The sequence below is a fragment of the Myotis myotis genome, unplaced genomic scaffold (genome assembly GCF_014108235.1).
Source record: "Myotis myotis isolate mMyoMyo1 unplaced genomic scaffold, mMyoMyo1.p scaffold_m19_p_6, whole genome shotgun sequence".
Lineage (NCBI taxonomy): Eukaryota > Metazoa > Chordata > Mammalia > Chiroptera > Vespertilionidae > Myotis > Myotis myotis.
Window position 1 is genome coordinate 23190310 of NW_023416368.1, and position 21497 is coordinate 23211806.

A 21497-nucleotide genomic window follows, 5' to 3' on the forward strand; every position below is an offset into this window, starting at 1 on the left:
CACGAATTTTTTCTTTTTTACTCAATCCCTCCACCCCTCCAACCAGCCCCCCGCCACCTGCTCTCTATCTACGAGTCTGTCATAGTTCTGTCAGATCCCAACACCCATGTTTTTAATCATGACACACACTTCAAAATCTCTCTATGCAATTTCCAACCCAGACTGTAATCCTTTTCTAATCTAAGAAAGAACTCTGGTGACTTTCAATTACACATGGAAATTTCCATGTGAATTAAAGCATTCCATATCCTTTCATTATCATCTAACTAGAATGGCATTCGGGAGGAAGGTTCTCACGTCCTCTCCCCAGCTTGGGTAAAACATCTTTCTTAATCTAGTTTTTCTACTTTAAATCAAATTCACTTGCTTGTGCTAGTAGAGGATAAGCCACAGCTTCTTACCTTCTATTAATGTGGCATACATTAAAGATTCTTTAAAATGTATCTGTTATGGCCTATATTCCTAAAATAGTACAGATAAGTAGGCAGGAAATAATAATATGCCCCAATTTTACAGATGAAGAAACTGAGACTTAGAGTGGTATCAGTCATTTAATAACTGATAATAACTGATGGAACTATTACATGAGTCCAGACTTCTCAAAATTATTAATTAATTCTTCTATTCAGTAGTATTTGTTGGGTATTTTGTGTGTGTGAGACACTATCCTAGAAACAAGAGCTGTCTTCAAGAACAACATAGAGAAGAGTCCTTCCATCCTGGATTTTGACATCTCTTAGGAAGAGAGACATTAAATAATCAAACAAAAAAATGAATATTTAAGTGTCAAATAAGGAAGAATGCAAAGTGTATAAAAGATTATAGCAGAGGGATCTTAGTGTGTCACAGAAATTTTCACCAAAAATGAGACATTTTAGTTGAAATCTAAAGCTAAAAATAATAAATGGAGGGACTAGAAGAGAATACCGCAGTGAAAACTGAATGTCAGGCCAGCGGGTATTTGGTCAGGTCACCAGTGAGCCGTGGTATTGACAGAAATACCCTTAGCCTCGGTATTGGTGCTGTTTTCTTGACACCAGACCACCTAAAGCAGTGGTTCTCAACCTGTGGGTCGCGACCCCTTTGGGGGTCGAACGACCCTTTCACAGGGGTCGCCTAAGACCATCGGAAAACACATATATAATTACATATTATTTTTGTGATTAATCACTATGCTTTAATTATGTTCAATTTGTAACAATGAAAATACATCCTGCATATCAGATATTTACATGACGATTCATAACAGTAGCAAAATTACAGTTATGAAGTAGCAACGAAAATAATTTTATGGTTGGGGGTCACCACAACATGAGGAACTATATTAAAGGATCGTGGCATTAGGAAGGTTGAGAACCACTGCTCTAGAGCATCTGATTCAGGATTCTGCATGCCCCTTGTAGCTGATATCCTTGAGAAGCCAGCAGCCCTCTCTCCTAGGTTGCTTGTCTGTACAGTGTTCTTACAGGGAATTTAAAAACTATGCCCCCAGAAGATGGGTTAAATCCTGAGGACTCAAAGCTGGTGCAAAGTAAGAGGTATTGCTTCCCTTTCCCACGTAAGTAAAGCCACAAGTCAGGGGACACTTGAATGTTATTTCTGCACAAGCTACTTGGATATGCACAGTGCTCAATTCTAACTGACTCTGATGGCATCCCCCCCACTTGCTGAACACTTCCTACCATGGATCACTGTCTCCAGATCACAACTCTGTAGGAGAGACTGGATCAGAGTCTTCTTGAGAAGATAACATGGAGAGACTGGAAGGATCCAAGCAGAGCTTTCAAGTGCAGTTTGGCACCTTGTAAAGAGTTCGGAACTGGGAGTAAGAGGGCTGTGTCCTCACCTTGGCTCTGTGATACCAGACAAGCCTCCTTTCCCCAGACCTCAGTTAATTTCACCATTTATTAAAAGGGCCCTCTCACAGTCACAATAAGTTTTGGTCAAGCTACAAGTTTAGGAACCCCCAAGTCCTCATCTCAACTAACTGAACTTACAGCATCCCTCAGGATAACCAGTATCTATACTTGAACAAATTGTATTCCCTTGAGTGTTTGTATCCAAAAGGAAGGATATTTACATCTGAAATACACAGCAGCACCTCAAACCCAGTATTTCCTTTTATTGTGTGCAATAATTTTATTATTATTATTATTATTATTTGTTTGTTATATACCTCGAATAATGTGCATTCAACTCTGAAAAAGACAATCTAGCCCTTGAGGAGCCTACAGCCTATTGGTGGAGACATATTCCGGTACCTATTAGGCACAGGAGAGAAACACCTAGTTCTTTTTGGAAAAACCATACAAGTTTCCCAAGGAAGTCAAAGCTAAGGCCAATGCCAAACACAATATTAGGCTCCCTGAGGACTGAATAAAACATTCTGACCCTTAAGAGATCCATAGGCTGAAAGAGAAGAGAGCTATTAAAGTACTTAGTTCTCCAAAAATAGTCCAAGCATTCTATGTGACAGATGATGGAGCAACTAACTCTCTGGGGTACGGTGGAAGGGTCATCATAAAAGCTCATAGGGAAGTGGGGCATTTGAACCGGAGCCTGATGAATAGCAGGAAAAAATAAAGAGCGTGAACAGAGGCCCTGGGGTATGAATGGGCATGCCCATGTAGGAACAAGTAATTAGCTCAGAGCATGGGGAAAGAAGCAGAGTGTGCAGGGATGAAAGTAGGCACACCTCACCAATCTGATTTAATACTTACTTCTTGGCACTGAATAATAATTCTGCCCGATACCCGTCTAATTGTTAATGCTGGCATAGGAACTACCTCCAAAAGAGTTATTACAATGCTATCGGTAAATATACACTAGAAAAACCAAAAAGGGCTTTTCTTCCCCCATGTGAAAAACTTTAGGTTTGAAAGATTGGGCAAGGCTCATTAGATCCCAGAGCATGCTGTGGAGACATTTTGTGCAACAGCCTAAATTCCATAGCAGATGATGTCACCTGCAAATGACTTATAAATGGAGCAAGGCTACAGGTGCACTGGAACGCTTTATCTGCACCAATACCCAGAGCTGCAATCATGGCCATCTCAGTGCTTCGGATGACAGTTGTCCTGGGACTGCTTGCCTTGATCCTGACTTGCCATGTTGGTAAGTGCTTCCAGTGACAGCTCGTGCGGTGGTTAGCCATGGTTGGAGGAAGTTGGTGGCACTAACCCAGAACATAAAGGGCAGGGCGGGGGAGGGACTTTGGGGCACTGGAGTAGGAGACCAAAGACAGATCTGGCAAAAAGCAAGTAGGATTTTTATTCAATGTGCTTCAGTTACAGCCTCTGTTCTCAGTGAATGTATGAAGTTTGAAATGATGGCTTTTTTACATATACTTGTGTGATATAGTAACACTATTATATTATAAATTAGGAGAGCTGGGGTGTTTTGAGGGTTTTTTTATGATTATAACTAATAATGCTCAAAGGTGAAGATTATCAACACTGAAATAAGACTCCTAGGTCTGACTTCACGACTAATCAGAAATGTGATTTCATGTATTTTATTTAACTTCTCTGGGCCTCACATGTAAAATAAAATGTCAATAGTTAACTTTCTCATACATTTATCATGAAAATTAAATGAGACAAAAATTTTAAAAGTATTTAGTCCATATTAAGCACCAGTAAATATTAGCTGTTATTATTATCACGTATTATTTCATTTAATTATCATAATAGTCCTTTTATGTAAGCATGCACAGTTTTACCACTGCCCTTTTTGCAGGTTAACAAACCACTTGCAAAGGAAAAGTTACTTAATCATAGACACTGGTAGTGGCACAGTTGGCACTAAAACCTAAATCCCTCAGCTCTTCCCATTATAACTAAGCATCTATTTTTTTCATGTCTGTTTCAAGCACACAGAGAACCACAAAGCAGCATGCAGAATTCTCATAAATTAATTTCTTATCTGTAGAAGACAGTGAACTCGTGACTCCTCTATATTCAGAATGGTCAGAAAACAAAGAGAGAGCAAATACTGCTCTTGAAACTGTTCTAAATGTAACTCAGCAGAACTCACACCCTCAGCCACCCTTTGTCCACTGGCACAACACACAGGCAGACACTCCAACAGAATTACTATAGAGATGGCCTCAGAGAATACTGTGTCCATCCACTCCTAAAGTAATCCCCCTGGTAAAGTAAAAGGTGAGACTGATATCCTAAAAGCCAGTCCCAGTTCTGTCTCTTATGAACTCTGAAACTGGTTAAATCAGTTCACTGCTTTGGACCTCAGTTTCTTCATCTGTAAAATGGGATAACTATAAACTTCACCAGATCAAATGAACAAGCTTTTGTAATCACTTGTAAATTATAAAAACTGGACATTATCATTATTATAGTATTTTTTCAGAACTTTATTATTTCATTGACTAAGAAACTCTTAATGTAAATAAGAGCTATCCTATATTTGAAAAAAGAAAATATTCAACTATTGGCTTTGATAATTTGTTTCTAGTATACTACATTTCTTAATTTTATTATTGTTGTTATGTATTTTTATTTTGTTTTCCAACATTTTCAAATTTCTTAATATTTTAACAACATTTTCTAATTTGCATCATTTCCAAAAGCACTAGAGGAGAAAGCTACTACAAATCATTTTGTTATTATTATTAATAATAATAATAATAATATAACAATAACTTACTGTGAGCTGACCTTGGGGCTGGTACTGTAAGTGGTATATATAGAACATAATATTTGTACACACACACATACATACATACATATATGATATATATGAAAGACATATGAAATATTTTTTAATCTTTATAATGACACAATGAGGAAACTGAGAGTGTGGTTAAATATTGTGTGTAAGGTTACATGGATAATTTTTGAACACATGAATCAAACACAAGTATGTAGGATTCTAAAACATATGATCCACCAGTCCCTAATACCACTCAGCATGTATGTGGTCCAAGGACTGGGGCCAACGATCTGATCTTCACACACTCCAACTCAGAGCTCCCTGCATATTGAAAAGCTACCACTTAGTGTCATATTAAAATAAAAAAAAAATCTGGTTATGCCAGTAGGCAGATAGGAACACAGAAAAAAAAAAAAAGAATTCACTTTTTATGTAAGGAATCTCTGTTTTGCACCTGGTAAATGTCTTCAGGGGATAACTGCTTGAAGGCTGTATTATATCATATAAATTACAAGGTCTGTGGAGTTAAACATAAATTAGGTCAAAACCTGACTCAGCCACTTTCTAGATGTGTGATTTTAGGTGAGTCATCTAATTTCTCTAAGCATCTTGTTTTATCTCTTGTAAGACTATATTATCATCTTCGGCCTGAATAAGGATGAAGGCATGCTATGAAAGCACTATCCCAGCCCCTGCACAACAGGCACAGCATCACAAATACACAGTCTCTTTCCTCTCCTTCCCATGATAAAAACAAAGCTATTCTGGTCACTTTGGTTGCACTGCACCTTATGTGAGAGTCATGTCCATAAATGTCCACTTTTACCCTAACTCTTAGCCTATGCTATGTATATAATAGTAAGCTCAAAATATCCTTGTTGAACAACAACAACAGAAAAACACCCAACAACTGAATGAATTAATGAATGAATGAATGAATGAATGAATACTTGGTGATTAGTATATTGATTTTGGTTACATGTCCCAGATTGGTGCTCCTCTCCAATCTTTTGTTATAGCATGGTAAGCAATAAATGTTTGTAGAACTGAAAGCCACATCTTTTTACTTAGACTTTCTATTTTAGGATACAATATAGATGCAAGGCTTCTGACATAATTTGACAACCTCCACACAAAAAGCTAATTACAACTCCTTCATTCAGAGTTCTTAGGTACAGTGTCCAGTAGTTGGGACCTCTCGAGTCAAAACTTGCAGCGGGGTTGCAGGTAAAATACAGGACAGCCAGTTAAGTTTGAGTATTAGATAAACAATGAATAACTGTTTTATTCAAGTACTAGAGGCCCGGTGCACAAAAATTTGTGCACTCGGGGGGGAGGGGGGTCCCTCAGCCCGGCCTGTGCCCTCTCGCAGTCTGGGACCCCTCGGGAGATAACGACCTGCTGGCTTAGGCCTGCTCCCGGGTGGCAGAGGGCAGGCCCAATCCCTAGGTGCAGCCCCTGATCGGGCTCAGAGCAGGGCCGATTGGGGAGTTGGGGCGCCGCCCCCTGTGATGCACAGAGCAGGGCGATCGGGAGGTTGTGATGCCATCCTCAGTCACGCTCAGGGTAGGGCCGATTGGGGGGTTGGGGCACCGTCCCCTGTCACACTCAAGGCAGGGTCGATGGGGAGGTTGCGGCGCCACCCCCTGTCACGCACAGAGCAGGGCCAATCAGGGGGTTGGGGCACTGCCTCCTGTCACTCACACAGCAGGGCCCATCAGGGGGGTTGGGGGCCGCCCTCTATCACCCACAGAGCACGTCCGATCAGGGGGTTGGGGCACCGCCACTGTCACACTCAGGGCAGGGCCGATGGGGAGGTTATGGCTCTACCCCGTCACACACAGAGCAGGGCCCATGGGGGGGGGGGGGGGGTTGGGGTGCCCCACCCTGTCACACACAGAGCAGGGCTGATCAGGGGGTTGGGGCGTCGCACCCTGTCACACACAGAGCCACAGGGCGATCAGGGGCTTGGGGAGCTCCCCCCTATCAGGCACAGAGCAGGGCTGATCAGGGGGTTGGGGGGCCTTCCCCTGTCATGAACAGAGCAGGGTGGATAGGGAGGTTGTGGCCCCCCCTCACCCCCTGTCACACACAGAGTCACAGGGCGATCAGGGGGTTTGGGCGCTGCCCCCTGTCATGCCGATTCCGGTGCCGGGAGGCCTCACGGCTCCGTTGATCCCGGTGCTGGGAGGCATATTACCCTTTTACTATATAGGGTAGAGGCCTGGTGCACAGGTGGGGGCCGGCTGGTTTGCCCTGAAGGGTATCCTGGATCAGGGTGAGGGTCCCCACTGGGGTGCCTGGCCAGCCTGGGTGAGGGGATGATGGCTGTTTGCAGCTGGTCACACACCCTTCAGGGTGGGGGTCCCGACTGGGGTGCCTGGCCAGCCTGGGTGAGGGGATGATGGCTGTTTGCAGCTGGTCACACACCCTTCAGGGTGGGGGTCCCCACTGGGGTGCCTGGCCAGTCTGGGTGAGGGGCTGAGGGCTATTTTCAGGCGGGGGGTGACTGAAGCTCCCAACCGCTTCTTGTTTTCTTTTTCTTTTTTTTTTTTTTAATTCTGGGCCAGCTTTAGCTTTGAGGCTTGGCTCCAGCTCTTAGGCCTCTGCTGCTGAAAGTAGGTTTCTGGCCTTTGCTTACAATGTTGCGATTCTGCTGGCTGAAGCCCGGAGGCCTGCCAGCGGCAGGCGGGGAACGTTGGAGTCCTCCGTCACTGAAGCAAGCAAGCCTCATGTTAGTTTCAAGCTGCCTGGCTGCCGGCCGCCATCTTGGCTGGCAGTTAATTTGCATATTGCCCTGATTAGCCAATGGGAAGGGTAGCGGTCGTACGCCAATTACCATGTTTCTCTTTTATTAGATAGGATGTCCTAAATATTGCATGGGTCATTCTTATGCTGAAAACTATTGTTTATCTGAAATTCAACTTTAACTGGGCATCCTGTGTTTTGATTTACCAGATCTTCCAGCACAACTTCTGAGGCTATACTAAAACAAAAAGATAAAGATCCTACTCCATTCTGGCACTAAGGTCCAGTGAGGAGGCCGTATGTGCTTCAAATTGCTCCTCTTTCATTCCATCTAATCTCCTAATCATTTAGACCACTAAGTAAAGCCCACCCCCCATTCCCAAGGAAACTTACATGTCACCAACCTCCAACTTCACTCTTTGGATCCTTGGCCTCATTCTAAAGGGCACTTGATTAAGAGGCTTCCAGTTATAGTTTCATCTTCTCTTGCTATTCGTGAGTCTTCTGCAAGTCATCCAATCTTTTCAGTTTCTTAGTCTAATGAGCAAAAATATACATACCCCATAAGATTAAGGGTAAAGTTACACAGCTTTTGTAAAACCATTATTTTCAGAACTATCAGATAGATAATGTACAAGTGATAGAATTTCTCCTTGTCATCATAATTATACCGCCTTCAATCTTATAACACACTTGTAGTTAGATCACAACTTTTCTGTCAAAGACCATGCAGCTCATCACTGAGTGCTTAAGGATCCAGATTTGAATACCAGACAGACAGGAGATTGCATTCTGTCTCTGCCACTTACTAACACTGTGGCTGTGAACCAGCTTCTAAACCTGTCTCAGATTCCATTTCTTTACCTTCATTCAGCATAATGATTTTGCCTACCTCATAGGTTTGTTTGAGAATAAAATGAGACAATGTATGTGGATTTCCTATCATAGGTATGTGGTCAACAATTGCTAGTCATTAGCATTTCATCTTCATTATTATCATTACCATGGGCCCAGGGATTACACGGAGAGAGAGAGAGAGACCATGTAATTGAAGTGAAACCAGGAATTCCGTATTTCAATCAGACAGTAGCTTTACTGGGGCCATGTTACTTAACCTCCATGAACATCAGTCTTGTCTTCCAGGAAGGGAACCAAAGGATCAATGCCTCTTGGTCTGCTTGATTGTTTTTAGGAATAAGTGATATAAAGCATGTGAAGGCTTTCACTGGGTAGGAAGTGTTAAGTAAATGCAACTATAAGATACTCCTAAGTTACTGAGTGGGAGTACAATGGGCGCTAGGTGCTTCCTACAAATAAGAGAGACATTCTGTTCTTGTTGCTGAGAATCACCTCTGAGATTCTGTTGTGTTTTTCAGATGACAAACCAGATGACAAGTCAGAGGACAAGTCAGAGGACAAGTCAGAGGACAAGCCAGAGGACAAATCAGAGGACAAGCCAGAGGACAAGCCAGAGGACAAGTCAGAGGACAAGCCAAAGGACAAGCCAAAGGACAAGCCAGATGCCTCAGACAAAGAAGAGGAGGATGTGAGGACATTCCTAACCCTTTTGGGCACAGAAATCATTGAGGATGGAGTGGCGTTCATCCTCAGCTCCATAGAGAGGAACCCGTAAGCACTGAGACAAGTCCTGCTTTTGTCCAGTTTGCTGTTGGCAAATGACCACATTGCATTAAAATGAATGAGAATCAAAATTTGGTGCATGCCAATGTATGATTTTAATTAAAAAGTGTTGCCCTACCTTACATCCCATTTGTACCTGAATGAAATTTTCCTGAGCTCTTTGGGGTGAGCACATTCCTATCAATTGGTTCCATAAAATATTTTTTTAAATCTCAGGACCAAGTAAGGAAGATCACCAGACCAGGAGACAGAAAACCAGGTTCTGGTCTTGAACAAGTGCTTTTTCATTGGGTGATGTCTGTGTTTCAGTTTGCTTATCTATCCAGTTAAGGGAATACAGGACCACCCCAGCGCAGACACTGTAATTCTTTGGTAAAGGTAGTGGGTAATGGTGTGCTCAGCGGTTACAGCTGTGATAATTCCTGCCTTTATTTTCTCATTGGAGTAACTCAAAAGGGTTAGAGACAATGGCTAATCTCTCCTCATAGACAATCTATATGCGTGTTTGTTTTGATTGTGAGGGATTTCCCTGGTGGCAGATCACACACCTGAGAATCCCCCCAATGTTCTCAATCTGTTTCCAAGCCCCTTTGCCCAACTTCTCATACATCTTACTCCAGTCTACATAGCTCTGATTTGTACTTCTACTTCACCCTGTTCATTCTTCCCCATTTATTAATCTCCTCAATTTCAACTCTCCAGGATCCAATTCATTTTGAATTTCCAGGTACTTTCAATCTCCACTTCTCTGAGCCTCTGCTCTCCAATTCTCTCCTTCATAGACCCCTAAGCAAAGTTTGGAAAACTGATCTATTATCTAAGTGCTTTAGAATTCTCTGGAGAACTTACACAAAATGCAAGTTCCTCCATTTCACCTTGTACCTTCCTGGGACAAAGCTAAGGATATGCTTTCTAACAAGCTTTCAGGTGATTCTGATATCCTATATAATAAAACCCTAACATGCAAATTGACCAACCTGCGGAATGACAGGCAGAATGATCGGTCACTATGATGAGCACTGACAACCAGAATGCAGAAGCTCAACACAGGAACTGCCCCCTGGTGGTCACTATGCTCCCACAGGGGAGGGCTGCTCAGCCAGAAGACAGGCTCATGGCTGGCGAGCATAGCGCAGCGGTGGTGGCGGGAGACTCTCCCACTCCTGCTTCAAGGGGGCAGTAAGAAACACGGGGTCTCGGACTGTGAGAGCCCCAGACTGCGAGAGGGATGTCCACTTGTCAGACATCCTTTGACGGGTCCCGGACTGCGAGAGGGTGCAGGCTGGACTGAGGGACCAACCCCCACCCCTCTAGTGCACAAATTTTGTGCACTGGGCCTCTAGTACAATAAATGTTGACAGCCCTTGATTAGATATTCTGAGCTACATGGCTGGTTGTTAAATAGCCTTTAAATTTTTATTCATATTTTGTGTAAATGTGACTATTTGCATTTTTTCCAGGAAAATTGCTTCTAACTTTTATTAGCTTCTGAAAGTGGTCTATGACCAATAACTGACTGCAAATTACTTCTGTAGTGAAGTAATCAGGGTTAGTATTTTGTAATCTCTGAATTGCTTAAGTCAATATATTACTATGTAGATGGGCAGGAGTCTACATACAATCCTCATGCAAGAATGTTGAAACTTACAGATGTGTATTTTTCATTGTTATTATTTCTATTGTGGCTGCTTTTGCAACTGTTGTGTCCCCATGATTATTAATGTAAACAAGGATAAAACTGACAAACAATGAGAGTAACACCCATTATGTACAAAGTACAGATTAAAACCCAGTTGAATTTCATATTGTTATGAATCACAACAGTAGCAATGCAAGGGGTTGGAACAATAATAGTTCTTTTTATTCCTCCCCTGAGGAATTCCCTAGATATAAAATAGCATTTTTTTCTCTGTTAACCCTGAAAGTTGATTATCTGAAATACTAAAGGATCACAGCCAATTCTGGGTACAGAAACAGTATCTTATCTTCTACTATCATTTTCTTTCATTATATTCTAAGTAAATAATGTTCTTTTTGTTCCTGGAACTTAAAAACATTTTAGGCCCTCTGGCCTTGCTTTCATTTCTGCTTTTCTCATGGCTAGTTCTTCACCCTGAAGCTCATCTAAAAGTCACCTCCTCAGAAAACTATTCGATAACCACTCTTGTTCACACTGTCTTCTTTCATTTCCTGGTTTTTCTCTATTACTTTACCTTGTCATAGTATCATTTAACATATATTATCATCTCAAAGAATTTATTTTTAATATCAAATATCAAATATTTTAATGTGAAAGTAGGGATCAGATTTATCTAGCTCATTGCTATAACACAGGAATTTGCCCTAAGAAGACCATAAGTATAAAGGGGGATGGAGAATGGGAGGAGACCATTCAGAAGTATTTCTAAGCACTTAATACAGAAAAGTAGGGGCAGAAATTGTGAAGGAAAAATCTAGACTATAAAACTCTTCTCCTCAAATAATTTGCAGTTGTTATGGTGAGATGACATGAGCAAATGCAATGATAATTAAAATGCTAAATAATATAAATGTCAGCCAAATATTGCAGGTAATATCTAGAGAAAGGAACCTTTACTGGGGAAAGCATGCTTAGGGGAGTGTTTATGGTAAAGGTGAGAAATCTGGGCCTTAAAGGACTCAAAGAGATTTGATTAGAGAGAATGACAGGAATGGTGAAACTTCATAAAGTGAAAACAATGCGTTATTTACTTTAATAGCTCTGATGCCTAAGTAGTATATCAGGCACATAATAAATGCTAGATATATGCTTTTTAAAAATATATATTTTATTGATTTTTTACAGAGAGGAAGGGAGAGGAATAGAGAGTTAGAAACATCGATCAGCTGCCTCCTGCACACGTCCTACTGGGGATGTGCCTGCAACCAACGTACATGCCCTTGACTGGAATCGAACCTGGGACCCTTCAGTCCGCAGGCCGACGCTCTATCCACTGAGCCAAACCGGTTAGGGCTAGATATAAGCTTTTAGTACAGTGAATAGACCAGCTCACTCCCTCCACCTGTTCCCTATGCTGCCTTATGGATTACGTTAGAGCAGTGGTTCTCAACCTGTGGGTCGTGACCCCTTTAGGGGTCGAACAACCCTTTCACAGGGGTCGCCTAAGACAATCAGAAAACACATATATAATTACATATTGTTTTTGTGATTAATCACTATGCTTTAATTATGTTCAATTTGTAACAATGAAATTGGGGGTCACCACAACATGAGGAACTGTATTAAAGGGTTGCGGCATTAGGAAGGTTGAGAACCACTGCCTTAGAGATATGCAAACTGGATTCTGGTCACCTTTGAGAAGCCTTCAGTTCTTGTGAATTTCCCCCCATCCCCTGGCTTTCCATGACACATTTTTCCTGGTTCTCTCCCTACCTCTAGTCATTCTTCTCTTTGATTTTTCTTCATGTATCTGCCCCTTAAGCATCATTGCCCCTCAAAACTCCAAATGTAATCTGTCTGGTGTTTCACATCACAGCTTCCACATTGGGAATATTTTTTATAATCTAATGAGTTCCAAATTCAGACATCTATTGCACTCTTTTTTCTAGGCTAGAGACTAATAAGAAGAATTGTTTGCTACAAAACCCCACCTAGATTTTTCATCAACACCTCAAATTCAACTGATCTAAATGCAAGACCACTGTCTCAGTTACATACTTGTACTCCCTCCCATGTTCCTCATCTCTGTCACATCCCCTCTCACCCCAAATCCAGAAACCTCAGGGTCTTCTGGGATCCTTCCTGCTCATCGCCAATTTCATCCCATTCTGAAAATTCTACCTATGACATTTCCCCCCATGCCATTCCTTTTCTTTAACTCCTCTGAATTGTTGGCCTAGTCAAGTCTTTCATCATCTCTTACAATCTTCCAGTTAAATTTGCAATTTGTTTCCCTGTTTCTGTCCACAGTCACTCCAATCCTTCCTCAATCTACTACAAGAGTAACAAAACAAAATCACATATTTGATTCTATCACTGCTGTGCTTAAACCCCTTTCATGAATTTCCTTTGCCTACAAAATCATTCAGCTGACATTAAAGTCCTTCCATGATGCTAATATATCCTTCAGTCATCTTTCTCACTCCTGAAGCCAAGCCCCAATGCCCTAATAACAAATGATTTCTGTTTCAGGGCAGGTCATCTATATATATCTAGTCTAATCTAATAAAATATAAACATGCAAATTGACTGTACCTTCGCTATGCCCCAAGCCATGCCCACCAGCCAATCAGAGCAATTATATGCAAATTAACCCAACCAAGATGGCGGCCAACAGCCACCGAGCAGGAGCAAGTAGGAGGCTTGGTTGCCCTGGTGATGGAGGAAGCCAAGCTTCCCACCTGCCTGGCCAGCTGTGGCCTCCGCTAAAGGCAAAGTTTCAATTGAGAAGATAAATAAACCCCAGATACCTGCTTCCAGCCAGCCTCCACTGGGAGCTTGGGTGACTGGGGGCCGTGGCCAGCCTGAAAACAGCCCTCAGCCCCTCACCCAGGCTGGCCAGGCACCCCAGTGGGTCCCCCACCCTGATCCAGACACCCTTCAGGGCAAACCAGACAGCCCCCACCCATGCACCAGGCATATAATAAAAGGGTAATATGCAAATTGACCCTAACAGCAGAATGACTGGGAATGGCTGGCCACTATGACACACACTGACCACCAGGGGGGGCAGATGCTCAATGCAGGAGCTGCCCCCTGGTGGTCAGTGCGCTCCCACAGGGGGAGCTCTGCACAGCCACAGCCAGGCTGATGGCTGCCAGCACAGCAGTGATGGTGGAGCCTCTCCCGCCTCCTCAGCAGCGCTAAGGATGTCTGATTGTAGCTTAGGCCTGCTCCCCGCTGGCAAGTAGACAACCCCAAGGGCTCCTGGGCTGCCAGAGGGATGTCTGACTGCCAGCTTAGGCCCGATCCCCCCGGGGAGCGGGCCTAAGCCAGCAGGTAGACATCCCCCAAGGGGTCCCAGACTGCAAGAGGGCATAGGCCAGGCTGAGGGACCCCCCTTAGTGCACAAATTTTTGTGCACCGGGCCTCTAGTATATATATAAAAGCCTAAGCAACCATTATGATGGAATGACCAGAACGACCAGTGCTATGACATGCACTGACCACCAGGTGGCAGACACTCAATGCAGAAGCTGCCCCCAGCCCACAGGCCCCGATTGCCAATGGGGCCTACCTGCCAACATACCCATCCCTCCCTCTCGCTGGCAGGTCCCAATTGCCTGATTGGGGCTGGAGCCAGGGCTGGGACAGAGAATTGAAGGTTGGCGGTGGTGGACACAGGCAGTGAGGGAAGGAGGTGGGGGGGAAGGCGGAGAACTGCGTGGTGGCAGTACGCAGGCAGTGAGGGAAGGAGGAGGCGGGGAGGCAGGAAACCTGATTGGCCCTGATCGCCGGCAAGGCCTAGGGACCCCACCCATGTACGAATTTTGTGCACTGAGCCTCTAGCCTATATAAATAAAACCTAAGCGACTATCCGACCATTCGACCAGTAGCTATAATGCACAATGACCACAAGGGGGCAGACGTTCTAACTGGCAGCTATGATGCACACTGACCACCAGGGGGCAGACACTCAATGCAGGAGCTGCCGAGTTTCGGTGACTTGGCAGCTGCAGTTCTTGGGTGATGCACCTGGAACCAGAGAGGAGGGAGCCCAATTCCGAGGTGCATCACCCAAGAACTGCCCTCTAACAATCTGGGACCCCTCAGGGGATGTCGGGAAGCCAGTTTTCGCCCGATCCCGCAGGCCAGGCCGAGGAACCCCACCAGTGCACAAATCCATGCACCAGGTCTCTAGTATTTGTATAAACTACCAATATCTTTGCATAGGCTTGTCTCTCTGACAGCAATGTGGGCCCCCAACCCCAACTCCATTCTCTTCATCTGATAAGTCTAATAATTTCCTAAAGCCCAATTCAAAGACAAGCTCTCTGGAGACACCACAGACATCTACAATGTAATAACTCGGGTATTCATACTCTGGAATTTCCTAATGCTTTGTAGAATCCTTCCTAAGAGAGTTCCTCCTCCCCTCCCCAACCCCCTTTTTAAAATTACTTATATCTCAATGTGTGTTTTCTCTCCTAGACTGTAACCTACTCAAAGATCACATTTAAGTCATCCTTCACCTTCTTAGCAGCTATCCCATACCCAAACCTTGTGACTATAGTGATTCTGGCATTAATTAATGATTCTGGATATATAAGCTTTACACTTGGCTTTGCAGTTCACCAACAGTGTTCAGTTTTGGACAGGGTGTTTAATTTCTTTGAGCTTCAGAAGTTTTTTATATGTAAAAAGATAAAAATTATTCATCTTTTCCATTCAATAAATATTTATTAATTTATACTATGCCAGGCATTGTTCTAGGTGTTGGAGATATAGTACTGAGCAAATATATAAAAGTGTATGTATGTATGAAGTGTATATATGAATAGACACCTAATTAATAATTTGTTTGTATATTTAAAGAGATAATTATGCATAAATGGCTTTTCAACTATGAACTATTATAGAAATCGTAGATTCTATTTATTTCAGAAATAGCAAAATCTGGAAAAAAGTGTAGCTAAAACATTATAAGATACCCTAGTGATCTTTCTAGCATTTCTGTTTAGTCTAATTTTTAAACTGATAAGAACAGATACTACACTTGATCTTAGCAAAAGGCCGAGAAGCAATGTTTAGTCTAATTTTTAATCCTTTTTTCCCCCCCATTATTTTCAAGAGGATTTTTGGAACTTAATGATAATTGAGAATATTCATCAATGTGACCTCCAGGTGATTTTAACTCACAATTTACAACTGAAATAGTAATATATGGGACAGAGAAAAAAGGGTCTGATTTTATTTCATGTATTTGGACATCCATGCCTACCTATATACAGAAAACCTGTATTATTTTTGTTTTTACTTTGTTCTTGCTGGAGTTTTTAAAGATTAATTTTAAAGAGATTTTTTTTTATTATCTTAAAGAAGATAATGACATAAGGATTAAGGGAGGAGGCACAATTGTGGGGTGAAACAAGTAAGCACTAGGAGTTAGGAGACCTAGTTCCTGTCACACTTTGCTAGGAACTTGTTTTGTGCACATCCAGCCTATGAACTGGGGGGATTATACATACTAAAATCTAAGGGCCAATGTAATCATGCTATTAGTCACCCACAAGAAGAGTAATATTTTCTGAACCTAGTTCCAGGAGGAAGGACTAGCAATCTCTCCAATCCCACATAGTCAGATTTATGTACAAACAATATGGTTTGAGGAATCAGAAATATTTGCTGTTTTCTTATTGAAAACAGTTGTCTCCTGAAATGGATAATGAAATACAAAAACAGAAATATAGCACTGGAAAAGTAATTATATCAGCATCTAGCACAAACTGAGGACTTACTCTGTTTCAGGCATTAAGGTGAGTGCTATTTATGTGCTACCTAAATTAATGCTAACATCCCTATTTAAAATAGGTATTGTTAGCCTTAAATTTTATAAATAAGAAAACCAAGGCTCAGGGAGATTCATGGACAGGGCCAGTTTATAAGGGAGGAGGGAAGGATTTGACTCAAGCAGCCTGACAGCAGAGTCTGTGCCTTCTCACTCAGCCCTAGTGCTACTACAGCGTAGGAGAAAGCAGAGGAAACAGTGACTAAGCTATTTCACCTGACACATGCCTCAAGTGCCCACAGAAAGAAACCACTACACCTTTGGTTAGCTGAGTTACCTTACTGGCATCTCCAGAATGTATGGCCTTTCCCAACTTCCATTCCGTATCTGATTGGCAAATCACCCCTTCCCCACAAGCTCCATTTCACAACTTGGGTATGATTAGTGTAAGCTCAGAAAGCCACTGTCATATTACTCCTGAACTTAGTCCACCCTTTTCTTCCATAAGCTTTGAAGGGTAGAAATCAGGCTTGGGCATTGGAATCAGGACACACTCCACTCTGACACTTCTCTCACCCCAAAGGCAGCTAAGCTCCTAAAAACACTCACGTTTATATTTTCCCATTCCCATCTTCCAGGGAACAACCTACTTCTTGTTGCAGGTGTCCTAGCCCTTTGCCTTCACTCAGACTGCTGTTACATACCTCCACTCATGAGTACCCACCATGAAGCAGTCCAATAGACAGACAACATGGAGTTAAGATGAGCAAAAGGCATAGAGGAGAAGCAAATCAACTTCTAACTTGGCTGCTTACTGATTATGTGCCCGAAGGGAAGTCACCTGTCCTTGAGCCTCCCTTTCCTTTGTATTAATATTAAAAATGTGAGGGACTTAATTGTCCCAGATCTCAATGCAGGAATTTCTTTTTTAGCTGTACCGAGAAAGCTTTGACTAGATTCAATGGGCCCTAATGGGCCCTAATGGGCAAGGAGAAATGGCTTAATCTAGGGACATAGAAAAACTGGAATCTGAGAGAAGGAAGCCTCTAGAGCAGAGATTAAATTTTGGATGGATTCATTAGGTGTACCCCTTTAAATCCCAGTGACTGTGCATTTAATCAGTAGTTTTAAACGTTTCATTTGTATGATAATTGCCTCATCATATCAAAAGTTATGTCTAAAAGTGCCTCGCTCATGCCTTGGAGAAAGTAAATTTAATAGGTAATTCACATGCAACTGATGAGCAAAACTGAGGTTGGGCATGACATCACTCAATACCCCTCTATGAAGTCTTCTGGGAAAAGAATTTTAGAATTTTGAGGAAAAAACAAATTGCCTTTCCTAAGGATTGTCTCCTTTCTGATTATAATATTTATATAACTTGATCTTTTCTTATTTTCCTCTCTAGCTGGAAGCTCAAAGTGAAACTGATGACTCAGTGTACGCCTTTGTTTAACCTATGTGAATTTGCACTTCTTCCCTGTTACTCATTCTTCCTACCTTGCATTTTGTTTTTGTTGTTGCTGCCTATTTCCTCAAATATGTATTATAGTTAATTTCGCGATAAATCATTTCACATGCTAAAGTGCAGAGGCATAAACATCTAAAAGATGAAAAGATCTTTGTATTCTTCTTAAATCCTAAACCCTCTGTAACTGGTAAGTTTTCCTCTCTCTGGCTTGTGTTTCTAAGGACACACCTCCATGACTCCCTGAATAATCCAAGAGCAGCCAAGTCCTGTTCTTCCAGTTCTGCTCCACACATCCTGAAGGACCTCCTAGCACCTCCTAAAGATTCAGGCCCTGGCTTTCACCAAATGCAACTAATTTTGAACACCCTAACTCTGCATTTTTGCTTCTAGAAGTCAGAATAAATGTGTCCTCTTTGGGGTCACATTCTAGTTCATTGAGAACATTTTTATTGACAGTACTAATTTTCCCTAAGCATGTTGAAAGTTTCAATGCTGCAAAAATATTAAGCAATATGAGAATTATTATTAGCAAGAATAACCAAAGAATGGTCCAAAATAAGGAAACTAAAAGCCCAGATAAAGTAACAAGTCCCAAATCACAGATCAGTAAATGATAAAAAGATTTTAATCTGACTCCAAAGAATACTTTCTTAACCCCTCAAAATGCATGAAGTTTCAGAGATCAAAGTTTCATATAGGCTTTTTGGAAAGTCTTTCAAAAATATTTGAGCCCACTCTCCTGGGCTAGTAAATGAAAAACTGACTTATTAAAAAAAAAAAAAAAGGATGAGGTTATTGCTGTTCCACAGAGGCTTTATTATTCTCATAGAGGAGCAGAGTGTGCGGATGGAAGACTTTGAAAAGTCTTAGTGCAGCCCTGTCACTGCTTCTGTCACCTCATGACACAGAGGTGGCTCCTCGGTGGCCACTGCTGTGGTTCTTGCCAATTAGTCACAGCGGATCAGACCACTGCAAAACCTGACCCAGCTGAGCCAGAAAGATTCTCCCAGAATTATTTAATCTGCACAGTAAGACCAGACTGAATTCATAGAGCATGATGACAATTAAGGCTGCGCTCTAGTCCAGAATAAAAGATCTACATGCTTCTGCTACTGAGTTCTCAAGAGCTGTCCTCCTGAGTCCTGTCCTCCCCAGAACTTTGAATCTGAAAGCAACTCCAGTGTATGTCCAATAAACATTTTGTTTGTCTTCCTCTTTTTACACAGCCGTGATAGGTTTTCATGCAACACAAAGACCCTTTAATAACATAAATGACTAAACAAAGAGTGAACACCTATTAAATAATGAAAAATGCCTATTACTTTCTACAACAAATTCAGACAACCCACACACTGCATTTTCCAGAGACTGTGCCAATCCACCCTGCAGCTTTATTGAGATGTAACTGACATATAATGGTGTGCAAGTTTAAAGTATAAAAGTGATGATTTGCTATATGTACGCTGTATATTGCTAAATATTTACTACAATAGGGTTAGTTAACAAAGCCATTACTCATATAGTTGCCATTACTTTTTGTGGTGAGAACTTTTAAGATCTACTCTCTTAGCAACTTTCAAGTACATAATACAGCATTAATTATAGTCACCATGTTGCAATATACCTTATATTGATCTTACCATTTGGCCACTTTCACCTATTTCCTTTCACACATAACCCTCCATCTAAGGCAACCTACTGCAATCTACTCTCTGTCTTAACAAGTTCCAATTTGTTTAGATTCCACATATAAATGCAATCATACAGTATTTGTCTTTTTTCTGTCTGACTTATTTCACTTAGCATAATGCCCTCCAAGATTTATCCATGTCACACATGACAGGATTTTCATCATATTTGTTAAAACTGAAATATATATATATCCACATTTTTTTATCCATTTACCCATCAATGGACACTTAGGTTGTTTTCATGGTTTGGCTATGGTTGCAGTGAACATGGGGGTGCAGGTATCTCTTCCTGACAGTGATTTTAATTTCTTTTGGATACATACCCAGAAGTAGGATTGCTGGATCATATAGTAGCTCCATTTTTAAATTTTTTGAGAAGCCTCCATAATGCCTGCAGCAATTTACACTCCCACCAACAGTGCACAAAGGTCCCCTTTTCTCCACATCCTTGCCAACATTATTTCCTGTCTTCTGATAACAATCATTCTAACTGTGTAAGCTGATAAACACTGTGATTTTGATTTGCATTTCCCTGATAAATAGTGATGTTGAGCACATCATCACATATCTGTTGACTATTTATATGTCTTCTTTTGGAAAAGTGTCCATTCGGGTCCTTTGCCCATTTTTTAAATTAAGTTGTTTTGTTATTGAACTGTATGAGTTTCTTACGTATTTTGGATACTAACCCCTTATCAGATATATTATTTACAAATATTTTCTCCCATTCCATAGATTCCCTTTATATTTGATTGATTGTTTTAAGACTATGCTAATTTCAAGTATTAGTTCCACGTAAGCAAAATCACTTAAGATTTCTACTCTATTAAGTTCTAACAGACAGACTGCTTTTCCCTAACAAAAATCCCCCAAATTCCTTTTCATATCCTGAGTGCCTAACTGTGGCTGGGAAATACATTTACTGAAACTGTAGTAATCATATTACCTAGGTTTAAAAAACATGTCCTATCAGAGTTTCTCTGTCTTTATATTCGCCTCTTTGTTGTACAATTTGAAATCACTCTTCCATGTTGGTAGTAAAAACAAAACAAAACAACAACAACACACCAATAGAAACAGGTGCCAAATCAGTACTGGATTTGATGCACCACTAAGAAGTAACTGTCCGAGATCTCCAGCGTAATAGAGAGATTTTGAAGATTTCAATTACATGTTTCCTTTTCCTACCCTTTGCTGCCTTTTCTTCCTGTCCTCAGGTAAGACCCCTCTCTACAGCCTGTTTTTGAAGATTAAGAATCTCTTGCATTTACAAAGTGTTTTTCTTTCATGAACGCTTCACATTATTATCTCACTATAATGCCATAACTGCAATAAAAATTAAAATACGCTGGTCAGGCATTATTTTCTTTATATAACAGGTGAGGGAGGAGAATGAGGCTCAGGAAAGATAACTGACATGAAGATATATGAGCTAGTATAGGCTGAGTGGGAACTCTAATCAGGTTTGTGTAGCCTTCAACACAGCACCCCTTTGTGAATAACACCCTGAAGACAATCCACAGCTTTCCCCAATCCCAAAGTTCCTACCAAGGCATCAGTCCTAAAGGAAATTTACATTTTTCATGTTACAGAGATGCTGAGCACAAAGAGTACTTCTACTAAAATATAATTCAAATTAAATCAAGTCACTCTACTATATCCCATCTCATTCTGAGAAAAAGCTCTATTATTAAACTAGGGGCCCAGTGCACGAATCCGTGCACCTTGAAAGGAACTGTGGGCCGTGTGAGGCTATGGTGGGCACAGGGGCAGGTCTCGGCCCATCCTCTGTGCCCCTGCTAGGCCCCTCCAGCATGGACCTGGTCCCTTCTGCCAGCAGCCCTGCTC

The 21497-nt window shown here is 41.6% G+C and overlaps 1 protein-coding gene and 1 pseudogene across 1 annotated transcript; one reads left to right on the plus strand and one right to left on the minus strand.

The window, feature by feature from the left end:
• Nucleotides 1-2956: 2956 nt before the first annotated feature.
• Nucleotides 2957-9182, plus strand: CUNH5orf46 (chromosome unknown C5orf46 homolog). Its single transcript, XM_036315407.1, has 2 exons — nucleotides 2957-3114; nucleotides 8796-9182. Exons 1-2 carry the CDS (start codon nucleotides 3045-3047, stop codon nucleotides 9050-9052), a joined length of 327 nt encoding a protein of 108 aa, XP_036171300.1. The 5' UTR covers nucleotides 2957-3044; the 3' UTR covers nucleotides 9053-9182.
• A 6441-nt stretch (nucleotides 9183-15623) lies between these two features.
• On the minus strand, nucleotides 15624-15784 carry LOC118659539 (annotated as a pseudogene).
• Between the last annotated feature and the right edge of the window lie 5713 nt (nucleotides 15785-21497).

Bases quoted from the DNA above. Each gene is read 5' to 3' on its own strand.
- CUNH5orf46 (XM_036315407.1), top strand. From the start codon at position 3,045: ATGGCCATCTCAGTGCTTCGGATGACAGTTGTCCTGGGACTGCTTGCC. The intron at 3,115-8,795 runs GTAAGTGCTTCC...TGTGTTTTTCAG, and splicing joins GATCCTGACTTGCCATGTTG to ATGACAAACCAGATGACAAG.